This window comes from Cetorhinus maximus, chromosome 24 (assembly GCF_964194155.1).
Source record: "Cetorhinus maximus chromosome 24, sCetMax3.hap1.1, whole genome shotgun sequence".
In the NCBI taxonomy this organism is placed as follows: domain Eukaryota; kingdom Metazoa; phylum Chordata; class Chondrichthyes; order Lamniformes; family Cetorhinidae; genus Cetorhinus; species Cetorhinus maximus.
Genome location: NC_135902.1, coordinates 21072469 through 21087203, shown reverse-complemented (window position 1 = coordinate 21087203; position 14735 = coordinate 21072469). Strand labels below are relative to the sequence as shown.

At 43.7% G+C, this 14735-nt stretch overlaps 1 protein-coding gene across 1 annotated transcript in view; it reads right to left on the bottom strand.

Annotated features, from left to right (window-relative positions):
• The window catches only part of LOC144699696 (WW domain-binding protein 2-like), a 35419-nt gene that overhangs the window by 16772 nt on the left and 3912 nt on the right, over positions 1 to 14735 (bottom strand). The window contains exons 2-3 of the mRNA XM_078570837.1: positions 11462 to 11570; positions 10649 to 10787 (exon numbers count right to left, since the gene is read on the bottom strand). Coding sequence (XP_078426963.1) covers positions 10649 to 10787; positions 11462 to 11570 — 248 coding nt within the window. The remainder of the gene's footprint in view (positions 1 to 10648; positions 10788 to 11461; positions 11571 to 14735) is intronic.

Genomic DNA, 14735 nt, shown 5'->3' with positions numbered 1-14735 from the left:
ACCAGGAAGTTTTTCCATCAGGCTAAGTTCTAAGTCTTTATGATTGTTTACTCCCATCCAACCCCAAAAAAGTAGTAAATTAAGGGGCAGGAAACAAACCTGGCATTACTTGCTGCACTCCGTTCTCTCAGGTCCAACCCTGACATTGTCATCAAACCTGCTGACAAGGGTGGTGCTGTTGTTGTCTGGTGCACTGACCTCTACCTTGCAGAGGCTGAGCGTCAACTCGCAGGCACTTCCTCCTACCTCCCCCTGGACCACGACCCCACCACTGAACATCAAGCCATTGTTTCCAGGACTGTTACTGATCTCATCTCCTCTGGAGATCGTCCTTCCACGGCTTCCAAACTCAGTCTCCCAACCTCGGACGGCCCGCTTCTACCTCCTCCCCAAAATCCACAAACAGGACTGTCCCGGCAGACTGATCGTGTCAGCCCGTTCCTGCCCCACAGAACTCATTTCTTGCTATCTTGACTCCATTCTCTCCCCCACCTTGTCCAGTCCCTTCCCACCTACATCCACGATTCCTCTGACACCCTACATCATATCAACAATTTCCATGGTCTTCACCATGGACGTCCAATCCCTCTACACCTCCATCCCCCACCAGGATGGTCCGAGGGCTCTCCGCTTCTTCCTCGAACAGAGGCCCGAACAATCCCCATCCACCACTACTCTCCTCCGTCTGGCTGAACTTGTTCTCTCACTGAACAATTTCTCCTTAAACTCCTCTCACTTCCTCCAAATAAAAGGTGTGGCTATGGGTACCCGCATGGGCCCCAGTTATGCCTGTCTCTTTATGGGATATGTGGAACATTCCTTGTACCAGTCCTACTCCGGCCCCCTCCCACAACTCTTTCTCCGGTACATCGATGACTGCTTCAGTGCTGCTTCATGCTCTCTGGACCTGGAAAAATTTATTAATTTTGCTTCCAAAATCCACCCTCCATCATTTTCACGTGGTCCATCACTGACACTTCCCTTCCCTTCCCTTCCTTGACCTCTCTGTCTCAATTTCTGGTGATAGACTGTCCACCAATATTCATTACAAGCCTACCGACTCCCATAGCTACCTTGACTACAGCTCCTCACACCCCGCTTCCTGTAAGGACTCCATCCCATTCTCTCAGTTCCTTCGCCTCCGTCGCATCTGTTCTGATGATGCCACTTTCAAAAACAGTTCCTCTGACATGTCTTCCTTCTTCCTTAACCAAGGTTTTTAAACCCACAGTGGTTGACAGGGCCCTCAACTGTGTCCGGCCCATCTCCCGCGCATCTGCCCTCACACCTTCCTCTCCCTCCCAGAACCATGATAGGGTCCCCCTTGTCCTCACTTATCACCCCACCAGCCCCCGCATTCAAAGGATCATCCTCCGCCATTTCCGCCAATTCCAGCATGATGCCACCACCAAACACATCTTCCCTTCACCCCCTCGGCGGCATTCCGCAGGGATCGTACCTTCCAGGACACCCTGGTCCACTCCTCCATCATCCCCTACACCTCAACCCCCTCCCACGTCACCTTCCCTTGCAACCGCAGAAGGTGCAACACCTGCCCCTTTACTTCCCCCCTCCTCACCGTCCAAGGGCCCAAACACTCCTTTCAGGTGAAGCAGCATTTCACTTGCACTTCCCTCAATTTAGTCTACCGCATTCGCTGCTCCCAGCACGGTTTCCTCTACATTGGAGAGACCAAACGCAGACTGGGTGACCACTTTGCGGAACACCTTTGGTCTGTCTGCAAGCATGACTCAGACCTCCCTGTCGCTTGCCATTTCAACACACCACCCTGCTCTCATGCCCACATGTCCATCCTTAGCCTGCTGCAATGTTCAAGTGAAGCTCAACGCAAGCTGGAGGAACAGCACCTCATCTTCCGACTAGGCACTTTACAGCCTTCCGGACTGAATATTGAGTTCAACAACTTTAGATCATGAACTCTCTCCTCCATCCCCACCCCCTTTCCGATCCCCCTTTTTCCAATAATTTATATGTATTTTTCTTTTCCTACTTATTTCCATTATTTTTAAATGTATTTCCATCCATTGTTTTATCTCTACCTTTTAGTCTATTTCGATCCCTTCCCCCCACCCCACCCCCACTAGGGCTATCTGTCACTTGCTCTTCCTGCTTTCTACCCTTAATGTCACCTATTAGCACATTTCTTAACTAATATCACCACCGTCAACACCTCTTTGTCCTTTTGTCTATGACATCTTTTGGCAATCTCCACCTATCACGGGCCCTCTATCCAGCTCTACTTGTCCCACCCCCCCACTTAAGCGAGCTTATATTTCACCTCTTTTCTATTTTTCCTTAGTTCTGTTGAAGAGTCATACGGACTCGAAACGTTAACTGTATTCCTCTCCGCAGATGCTGTCAGACCTGCTGAGTTTTTCCAGGTATTTTTATTTTTGTTTTTGGTCTGGCATTATCTCAGATCTCCTCACCATATTGCCTGACCGTATCACTCACTCCAATCCCCACACCTACATCCTATCACCATATCCTCACCCCACTTATTCTCCCAGCATAACTACAGCCAACCCACCTACCCTCTCAACAACAACTTCTCTCCTGTCCAACTGACCTGGACTCCATCTGATCAATATCTCTCCCTGCTAATTTACCCAGGATTACCTAGCCTAATGAAAATGCTCCAACCCTCCCACACCCAGACTCCACTAGGATTTGAAACCTTCAACACAGGGAACAATCAATTTTGGCAAGGCCTGTCAATGTGCTCTGCTTCTTTTCTCCACTATTAACCTTCTACTTAAAATACTCCCCTACACCGTCCCCTCACCAACAACAAACATAAGGAACTTTAACAAAAACAAAAATACCTGGAAAAACTCAGCAGGTCTGACACCATCTATGGAGAGGAATAGAGTTAACGTTTCGAGTCCGTATGACTCTTCACCAGAACTAAGGAAAAATAGAAAAGAGGTGAAATATAAGCTGGTTTAGGGGGGGGCGGTGGGACAGGTAGAGCTGGATAGAGGGCCAGTGATAGGTGGAGATTGCCAAAAGATGTCATAGACAAAAGGACAAAGAGGTGTTGACGGTGGTGATATTAACTAAGAAATGTGCTAATGGTGACATTAAGGGTAGAAAGCAGGACAAGCAAGGTACAAATAGCCCTAGTGGGGGTGGAGTTGGGGGAAAGGATCGAAATAGGCTAAAAGGTAGAGATAAAACAATGGATGGAAATACATTTAAAAATAATGGAAATAGGTGGGAAAAGATAGATGGCCCTCTATCCAGCTCTACTTGTCCCACCCACCCCCACTTAAACCAGCTTATATTTAACCTCTTTTCTATTTTTCCTTAGTTCTGGTGAATAGTCATACAGACTCAAAACGTTAACTCTATTCCGCTCCGCAGATGCTGTCAGACCTGCTGAGTTTTTCCAGGTATTTTTATTTTTGTTTTTGTTTTGGATTTCCAGCATCCGCAGTTTTTTGCTTTTATCATAAGGAACTTGCAGACTTCTTTGTCACCGAGGGTGAGACCATCAGTTCATTTGCTTCTTGCCAATAAACCCCTCCCTGGCAATGCTTCCTTCTGCCCCAGATCAAAACTGCCAACTTTCTTCAGTTTCTTTCCTATTTTAGACTGCAATTCCTGTGGAAGCTTCAGGATACTTCATGGGTTTGATTTTACACTCGCTTGTGGGCAGGTTTAAGGCAGGAAGGGTACATAAAATCCAGCAGGCAGTCTGCCCTTTGCCCCCACAATTTTATCAGCGGCATGGTGGTGTTTGGCAACCAGCCCACAAGTGGGCCAATTGAGACCCTTAAGTGGGCTTCTTGCACAGGCTGGCAACAGGCTGTGGGGAACGGTTGGTCCCTTCTCAGTGTGCCCCCCTAAAAGGTGTTACAGCCCCCAGGTTCCCCTCCCCCATGGCCTCTCAAACTTCGACCTCTACCCCTCTCGCTAGGGCCTGCCAGCTTCGCACCTGGCAAGGCCACCCAAACACTCCACCCGGCAATGTGGATAGTTGCCCTGGTATGCCCTGTACACAAAACACAGGACACATCCAACCTGGCCAATTACTGCCCCATCAATCTACTCTCGATCATCAGTACAGATGAAGGAGTCATCAAGAGTGCTATCAAGCAGCATTTGCTTAGCAATAACCTGCTCACTGACGCGCAGTTTGGGTTTCACCAGGGTCACTCAGCTTCTGACCTCATTACAGCCTTGGTTCAAACATGGACGAAAGAGCTGAACTCCCAAGGCGAGGCGAGAGTGACTGCCCTTGACATCAAGGCAGCATTTGACCGAGTGTGGCATCAAGGAACCTGATGTCAATAGGAATCAGGGGAAAACTCTCCGCTGCTTGGAGTCATACCTAACACAAAGGAAGATGGTTGTGATTGTTGGAGGTCAATCATCTCAGTTCCAGGACATCGCTGCAGGAGTTCCTCAAGGTAGCGTCCTAGGCCCAACCATCTTCAGCTGTTTCATCAATGACCTTCCTTTCATCATAAGGTCAGAAGTGGGGATGTTTGCTGATGATTGCACAATGTTCAGCACCATTCACAACTCCTCAGATGCTGAAGCAGTCCATGTCCAAATGCAGCAAGACCTGGACAATATCCAGGCTTGGGCTGACAAGTGGCAAGTAACATTCCCGCCACACGAGTGCCAGGCAATGACCATCTCCAACAAAAGAGAATCTAACCATCACCCCTTATTCAATGGCATTACCATTGCTGAATCCCCCACCATCAACATTGTTACCATTGACCAGAAACTGAACTGGACTAACCATACAAATACTGTGGCTACAAGAGCAGGTCAGAAGCTAGGAATCCTGCAGTAAGTAACTCACCTCCTGACTCCTGTCCACCATCTACAAGGTACAAGTCAGGAATGTGATGAATACTCTCCACTTGCCTGGATGAATATAGCTCCAATAATATTCAAGGAGCTTAACACCATCCAGGACAAAACATGATTGCCATGCCTTCCACAAACATTCACTCCCTCCACCACTAACAAACAGCGGCAGCAGTGTATAGCATCTACAAGATGCATTGCAGAAACTCAACAAGTCTCCTTAAACAGCACCTTCCATACCCACAACCGCTACCATCTAGGAGGACAAGGGCAGCAGATACTTGGGAACATCACTACCTGGAAGTTCCCCTCCAAGCCACTCAACATCCTGACTTAGAACTACATCGCCATTCCTTCAATTGTCACTAGGTCAAAATCCTGGAACTCCCTCCCTAACAGCATTGTGGGTGTACCTACACCTCAGGGACTGCAATGGTTCAAGAAGGCAGCTCACCACCACCTTCTCAAGGGCAGTTAGGGATGGGCAATAAATGCTATCCTAGTCAGCAACACCCACATTCCATAAATGAACCAAAAAATGCACTTACATGATCCGGCACAGCTCGTCTCCTCATTGCTTGAGTGCAGTACTAGCAATGGCCACTGCTCAGTGGCATTGCTGGTACTGGGCAGCTGCCAGCCTCTGATTGGCCAGCAGCTCTGACGTGGAATTTCCTGTCCCTGTTGGGCAGCAGTCCTGTCTCCAGCCAATTAATGGCCAATCGACATTAAATAGCTGCAGGGCAGCCATACCTCAACTGGGTAGGCTCCTGCTGACATTTCAGCTTGGGGTCAGGAGCCTCAGTGCCCTGTAAAATCCAGCCCCATCAGTCCCTGAGGCCTATCTTTGCAGGAAGTGCCTCCAGCCACTCTTACACTGAAGGCTTCTGAGCATGAGAGACAGCTGGATTCACTGCAAGACATATGGTGGCTGACTGTTTGCAAGTCACAGGTTTTAGGAAGTGGTCACCCCCACAAACAGAGATCAGAATAGAAAGTGGGCAGCCATAAGGGTTGGAAGAGACGGGCAATACTGGAATCCTCCAGCAGATGCGTCACTCAAATCCATATTCAGAACTGAGTGTGGCTGAGTGCAATGACCTTTGATGGGGTGCAAACCCAAGTCTAGGACTATGAGGCAAAGGACTACATGGGTGGTACAACAAAGTGTAGGAATGCAGTAGTAATTGGGAATTTGATAATCAAGGGGACTTACAGGCAGTTCTGCTACCACCTATATGAGACCCTTATGGGAAGTTGCCTCCCTGGTGCCAGGGTAAGGGATGGTGTAGAATATTGTCGGGGAAGAGGAAGAGCCAGATGTCATGAACCAACAACACAGGAAAGAAGAGGACTGAGGTCCTGCAATCAGAGTTTAAGGAGCTAGGGAGGAAGTTCAAAGCAGGACCTCAAAGTATATAACCTCTTGATTACCTCTAGTGCCATGCGTTATGGAGACTAGAAATAGGAGGTTAATGCGTGGAGAGAGAGAGACACAGTAGGGAAGGGAAGGTTTCAGATTTTTGCAGCACTGGGACACGTTCACCAAGAAGTATTATTTAAAAGTAGAAAAAAGGTGCATAGATGACTAGGGGAGACAATTAGAGTTCGAAATAATATAGAATCAGATGGGACCATGGAAAATATCAAGAGATCTAAGTTAGGTTTGGACTGCACATGTGTAAATGCACAAGTATGATTAATAAGGTTTTTGAGCTGCAGGAACAAACAGCTACGTGGGAATGTGGTGTAATGGCTCAAAGAAGGGGAGATTAGATGGTCAATATTTCAGGTACAAAGTGTTCAGGAAGGAAAAAAGGAGGGGTAGCACTTTTGATTAACAGAAGTGTTACTGTGCTTGAGAGAATGCCCTTGAGGGAACAAAAACACAATCTATTTGCAGTTAAGAAACAATAGAAGAAGCTAATCAACTAATAGCCACCAAATAGTGCAAAAACAATGCAGAAGCAGACTGCAAGAAAATTGCTCATTCTCCCTTTTTCTAATATTAATTATGTTAAGGGCGGAGAAGGGGAGGAATTTCTGAAGAGATTGTGTAGAATTTTCTTGATCAAATTTCCTGCCAAATGAGGAAAGACAACGCATTATTGGATTAGACCTGAGGAATGAAGTGGGTCGAGTAAGTCAAGAAAGTGACAGTCCAGGAGCATCTCGGGAATAGGTGATCATAGGTTTAGATTAGTTGTGGGGAAGTTGAAGCAATTTTAGAATAAAAATACTAACTGGAGAAGAGCTAATTTCAGTGAATTGAGTAGAGAGCTGGCCTAGGTAAATTGGTGTCAAAGGCTGGCAGGCAGAAATCACATGGAGCAATGAATGGCCTCTAAAGAGGAGATTGTTTGGGGACAGTCTAGGTACATTCCATGAGGGGGAAAGGGGGAGCAACTAAAGCTAGAGTTCTCTGGATGACAAGGTTAGCGAGTTGAATGAAGCAAGAAAAAGGGAACGTTTGGCAGATTTCAGCTTCATAATACAAGGGAGAATCAGGCTGAATGTAAAAAGCACAGAGAAATGAAAAAGGAAATAAGGAAGGGCAAAGAGAGAGTATGAGAATAGATTGTCAGCTAACAAAGTGGAATCCAAAGGTCTTCTGCAGACATTAATAATAAAAGAGTTGTCAGAGGATTGGCGGGGCTGATTAGGGACCAAAATGGAGATCTATCAGAGGACTTTGCATCAGTGTTTACGAAGGAAGACAACTTTGCCAAAGCTACAGTAAGTGAGGATGTTGTTAGGATATTGGATGAGATAAAAATAGATAAAGCAGGGATACAAAAAAAAAGGCTGGCAGGACTTAAAGTGGAGAAATCACCCCATCAGATGTGATGCATCCAAGTTGCTGAGGGAACAAAGATAAAAATTGCAGAGGTGCTGAATACATTCTTCCAATTCTACATTCTTAAAGGGAGCTGTGGCAGAAGACTGGAGAATTGAAAATGTTACACCCTTGTTCAGAAAGTGTGTAAGGATAAACCTAGTAGTTTAGAATGATAAACTACAGGGCACTCAGTGGTGGGGAAGTTTTTAGAAGCAATAATCTGGGGAGAAAATTATTATTTGGACAAGCATGGACTAACAGAGAGCCAGCATGGATTTGTGGAGGGAAAATTATGTTTGGCTAATTTGACGGACTTTTCTGATGAGAGAAAAAAATATATAAAGATATAATTGTTTTAGAAGGAGTTCAGAGAAGGTTCACTTGACTCATTCCTGAGATGAAAGGCTTATCTTAAGAAGAAAGGTTGAACAGGTTAGGCCTGTACCCATTGGAGTTTAGAAGAATGAGAGGTGATCTAAATTTAAACAAACAAGATCAAGAGGGGAATAGATTGGGTGGATGCAAGGAGCACATTTTCTCTTGTGGAGGAAACTAGATCTCAGGGACAGAGGTCTCCCTTTTCAAAAAAAAGATTAGAATTTCTTTTCTCTCAGAGGGTCATTAGCGTGTAGGACTCTCTTCCCCAGAAGGTAGTGGATGTTGGGTCTTTGACTTAGATGGATTTTTGTTAAACAAGGGAGTCAAGGTTATGGGGTGCAGTCAGGAAAGAGGAGCTGAGACCACAACCTTATTGAGTGGTGGAGCAGGCTCAGGGGGCCAAATGGCCTACTCCTGCTTCTAAGTCCTACATAAGAGAAAGTGGATGATGGCAACGTTGATGATGTTGTGTATATGGTTTTCCAAACGGCTGATTAGAAAAATTGATGCCCATGGGATAAAAAGTTAACTTAACAGTATGGCTGCAAAATTGACCTAGAGATAGAAAACAGTTGTGAATGGTTGTTTTTCCCCCAAACTGGAGGGAGGTATGTGGAGTTCTGCTGTTTTTGAGGGGAATAGAAAAAAGATTTTGATATTCATAAATGGCTTGGACTTGGGAGGTACAGGGCACACTTTTGAAATTTGCAGATGACATTAAACTTGGAAGTGCAATAAGCATTGAAGGTAGCAATAGACTTCAAAAGGGTAGAGGATATTGGAATGGGCAGGCACATGGCTGATGAAATTCAATGCAGTAAAATGTGAAGTGATACATTTTTGTAGGAAGAATGAGAAGAGACAATACAAGCTAAAGGATACAATGCTAAAAGATGTGCAAGAAGGGAGGGACATTCTTTGAAGATGGCAGGGCAGGTTAACAAAGCAGTTAGTAAAGCATACAGGATTCTGGACTTTGTAAATAGAGGCAGAGGGTACAAAAACCTCAGCTGAAGTACCTATTTTCAATCCTGGGCACCAAACTTTAAGGAGGATGTGAAGGTGCTGGTGAAGGCACAGAAGAGATTTACGAGAATGGTTCCAGGTATGAGGGATTGATGTTATGTGGAGAGCTGGAGAAGCTGGGGTTGTTCTCCTTAGTGAGAAGGCCAAGATGAAATTTGTTAGGGGTCTTTAAAATTAAAGAAAGATTTAGATAGAATAAATAAAGAGAAACTGTTTCCAATGGTTGAAGTGTCAATAGCCAGAGGGAGCAGATTTAATGGTAATTAGCAAAGAGAGGAAAACACGAGGGAAAATACTTTATCCAGTGAATGGTTAGGATTGGAAAGCACTGCCTGATAGGATGGTAGATACAGATTCAATCGTAGCTTGCAACAGGGAATTGGATAAATACTTGAAGGAGAAAAATTTTCAGGTATGTGAGGAAAGAGAGGGGGAGTGGGACTAAATGAATTATTCTTCAAAAGACACTCAATGGGGCAAAAAGCCTCCTCCTGTGCTGTATTTTTCTATGATTTTATCTCCCCTTAGGTTCTCTGAGCTCATCTTGTCCAGCAGATACACTTCCTGCCTCCTGGACACCAACCCCATTAAACTGCTGACAACCCAACTTCCCTTCCAAGTCTCCATGCTAAATGTCAGGAACTGGTACCCTTTTCTTAGGACCCATCTCCTTTTCAAAACCACCACCACACAGCACCTTCCCACCTTCAAAAATGCCCTCGAATACACTGTCCCCTTCTAATTCCCTGACCACCTCTTCTTCAACTCCATGTTTGAAACCCTCCAGCCATGTTTATTCGCCTGTCACAGCACCAGTACAGCCCTGACCAGGATTTTAAAAAATGACATCCTCTAACAATGCTGTATTAATCCCCCTCATCCTTCGCGACCTTTCTGCAGTCTTCACCACAGTTGACCACAACATCTTTCTCCAACGTTTCTTCTCTCTTATCCAGGTAAGTGGAACTGTCTGAAACTCGTTCTGTTCTTATTTGTCCAGTCATAGCAACAGCATCTCCTACAATGGCTTCTCATCACACTATTACCTCCAAGTTTCCCAAGAATCTATCCTCCTCTTCCTTACCTTCATGTTGGCCCGTGGTAACATCATCTAAAGATAAGCAGTCAGGTTCCACATATATATTAATGATATCCAGCTCTCTCTCTCCACCAACTCTGCTGACCTCTCCATTGCCTCTATGTTGTCAGCTTGTTGGTCTAACATTGGAGGAGGTGCAATTACTTCCAGTTAACCCAAGACGAAATCCAGTGAACGGTCAGTTGCTAACCCAGTGCAGAATCCAGTGCGAGGCAGTGCATTAATCTAGCTTTGGATTTAGTGAAACCAGTATGCTAATAGAGTGTAGAATCCAGTAGATGGTGGTGTGCTAATCCATTACTGGATCGAGCGATAGTACAACACATTAACCCAGAATTGGACCTCATTATCACTCATTCCTGCCTCCACTTGTTACATATAAAAGAGTTGAAGAATTTTAGTTTCTCTCATATTACACACAGGAGAACCACTGGAATGCCCTCTTTACTCCCACATACCATGTGGCTCAGCATTGATGGTTCCTTTGATGTAATTTGCCCCAAGCACTGGTTGTTTGATCTCACAGCCCTTCATCAGGTAAAATGGCATTGTGAAGGATTTCAGCGCCTCTCTGTTATCTTTTGCCACAAATACTACCTGCAAAGCACAGAAATAGGACAGCAATGTGGCATTGGATATAACAAGCACAAACAAATACATCCAGGTATACATGTACAGGCCTGTCACTACTGGGGCAGGGTTACTGTTTCACGGTTATGTTTGTCACAACTGGGGTCACTCTACAACAATAGGGTACATACACTGGTGGGCACAGTCTAACATTGTGTAGAGTACTGGCGGGTCCAGACCTATCACTGTATATAACTGGTGTACAGTTCTGGTGGGCAACATACCCTATAATTTTTATTTAGTCATGCATGGGTGGCATTTAAGAATGCAGGCCTTTTGTTTTATTTTTGTTTGGCCACACAGGCACGGTAACTTAAGACTTATGTGCAGCCTGTACAGAAATTTAGGACTGCTGCGCAGTTTAGAGGGAACATTACACCCAGGTACAGGTCGGTCACTGAATACAGCATATCGTGCTGTTAAGCAGCCAGTTTCAAAGCAAGAGGAGACCATCATGCCAGTAATCTTGGCTGGAGCTGAACCCTGGTACATGAAGTGAAAGATAGTTTTTTCTATTCTAACAGGTGATGACAGCTGGTGATGTACGTGAAAATAAAAAGCCTATGTGTTTATTAAATGTAGGAATGAACACAAGCTTCTGTTCAGCAGTTCTCAGGTGTGGAAGATGCAATGTTACTTACTTGGTATGGCATCAGGTAAACAGTTCCCTTTCTTGAGCCTTTGAAAGCCTCCAGCATGTTGTCCACATCACTGAATGACAGCTCTACGTGGTCAAAAAACATCAGCAAGCTGCAAGCATAGGAAACAACAGTGTAATGTCACATTCAAATAGGGGCACCTGCCTCTTACAATGCCTTGTGACCCAGCAGATTCCACCTTTCCACCCTGGGTGGAATTGTCGCTAGTGAGGTTTAGGGGATAGTTTCACATGCACATCTCCACTATCTCATTCAGGCTAAAAGCCTAGACAGTAAATGTCAGTGGGCTGTTCAACACAAAGGCCTGATGTCCACACATGCACTTCTTGATGGTGGTCAATGGAGAACAACCAGGAATGATTGAGGGGGCATAGATATTAAATGAGAGGTTTGGGGCAGAGCGAACATGTCAGTAATGAAGTATAGGTTAGATAGGTGGCTAAAGGAAAGGGATATGAGAAGATGGCCTGACATATCCCCTACTCTACCAATACCATCAACCGGGGGCATCATGCAGTTCAATTAACAGTGCAAGAGGACATGCCAGGAACAGCACCAGGTATACCTAAAAATGAGGTGTCAAACTGGTGAAGCTAAGACACAGGACTACTTGCATGCCAAACAGCTGAAGCAGTATGTAATAGACAAAGCTAAGCAATCCCACACCCAATGCATCAGATCTAAGCTCTGCAGTCCTGCTACATGCAGTTACGAATCCTGGTGGACAATTAAACAACTAACAGTAGAAGGCAGCTCCACAAATACCACATGCACTGCCTTGCGTGTGCCACTTGTGAACTGAGAGAGATTCCACTCCCTCCCTCAAAGTTGGATTTATTATTGAGTTATTATTGAGATATGATCAGTTATTGCTAGATTTATTACTAGTTATTGTGAGTATTATCAGCTATTGTAACAATCTATTATTGACAGCTATTCTGGGAGGAATATTACCAGCTGTTTCTATGATTAATGCCAGGGGTATTACAAATCAGTTATCACTGAGAATGTTAACAACTGTTGCAGAGTATAATCACTTATTGCCACTATTTCCATTATTGTTCAATAAAATATTTTTATATTGGTATTAAACTTTTCATTAATTGCTCAGTGCTGTTAATTAGTGGGAACATTCCCAATAATCTACTGCTATGTTCAAAGCATATCATTTTAATTTTAATTACTAAACTGCCAATTTGCAGCTTTGTGTTGTTTAATTTGAAATTTGGATCATTCCACTTTTTTTGATAAAAAAAATTTGCATTCTACTTCCAGCTGATTTGCTGATTCCCTCTCTCCCAGGAGCTGTAAAACAAACTGAGACGTCTTCATTTATAAGTTTTGAGAAAAATAAAGATCTGAAGCAGTCCACCTTAAATAATGAGAAATAATTAATTGGTAAAGTGTTCTTCACATTTTAGCATAGACTTTGGAATCAAAAACGCATTTTCTAAACTTGTGGACAACATCAATTGAGGTGGATTATCAACACTGATAAGGACTACAATAAATTGCAATATGACATTCAAACTTGCAGAATGGGCAAATGAATCTCAATGTAAGTGTGAGGCATTACATTTTGGTAATAAAAACAAGGAGGTCACATTATTTAGAAAATAAAATCTAAATGGGGTAGAGGAGCAAATGGATCTAGGAGTACAGATACACAATCACTATAAGTTGTGACGGAGGTTAATAAAGCCATAACAAAAGAGAGGTAATATATTAGCAGGGATTAAGGATTGGTTAATGACAGAAAACAGAGAAGGAACAAACAGGTCATTTTCAGGTTGGAAGGATGCAACTAGTTGGGTACCACAAGGATCAGTGCTTGGAGTCTGCTATTTACAATGTTTATCAGTGCCTTAGGTTGAGGGTTCTCAGTGTAATGCATCCATGTTTGTGGCAACATGGGAAAGCAAGATGTGCGGAAGATGCAAAGAGCCTGCAAAAAGATATAGACAAGTTAAAATGAGTGAACAAGAATATGACAGATGGAATGTAATGGAGAAATATGAAACATGAAGTTATCCACTTTGCAGCATGTACCAAATGATAATTAGGTTAATGTTAATTAGATGCAATTAATATAATAAACAGAAAAAAAATGGCTTGTAACAACAGTAAGGTCCTTAATATATTAGAGAACCAAATTACATGTAGAAAGCACAGGGGAGGTCTAAAAAACAAAGAGGAAATAAGACGGAGCAAGCATGAGAATAGATTAGCAGGAACTAAAAATATTTTATAAACATTTAAACAGTAAAAGAGCAGTTAAAGTATGGTGGGGTTGATTAAGAACCAAACAGGCTCTTCTTGTGGAGGCAGAGGGCATGGCTGAAACATTGAATGAGTTCTTTGCATCTGTCTTCACTAAAGAGGATGCTGCCAATGTAGTGGTAAAAGAGGCAGTAACAATATTAGGTAGGTTAAAAATAAAGAGGTGGGCCTAGATTCTTAGATCATCTGGGAAAGGAGATTCTCATTGTTCACCTCACTGACAGCTGCCCAGAAAGTTTTGCAGAGATTTTGAGAAGAGACATGCTCTAAACAAGACATATGTGAGCAAGGTAAGCAACAGCAAGGCTCCTCAACCAGACTAAAGGATCCTCACCAAATCACGCAGAGTTTAAACTAGGAAGAATATGAATTAGATTTAAATCATACAAAAAGTAATGATCAGAAAAGACAGATGGCATGAAGAAATGGCGATATAAAGAGATTAGGAGGGGGAGCAGATAAAAAATTTAAATTTTTTAAGTCTCCAACAAAAATTAATTTCTGGGGGAAAGTGACATCACACTTAAAAAGATGCAATTTCAAGGCAGGAGGGGTTGTTTGGTATGCCATTAAAAAATTCACTTAGTCTTCAGTGAAACAGCTCAACCTTCTAATGACACCTTTAGTGTGGAGCTAGTAGCAGTATCCCAAATTCACACCATCAGTGAGGACTGATATAGCACACCCCTGTGGGTGACTGTGGCATCTCTTACAAGAACTTCTGATTTCCACATTTAAATGTGTATGTATCAATTTACTCCATAATAATGATGAGCACCATTAGTCTCACTGTTATTTTAAAACAAAATCCAGGACAAGTTACTGAAAAAAATTGGCAGTACTTGGGGTGGGTTAGCTACCTAGTCTCGATGGGATGCATCCCAAGTTGCTGAGGGAAATAAAGGTGGAAATTGTGAAGACTCTGGCTACAATCTTTCAATCCTCTTTAGATATGGAAGTGGTGTATCAGGACTGG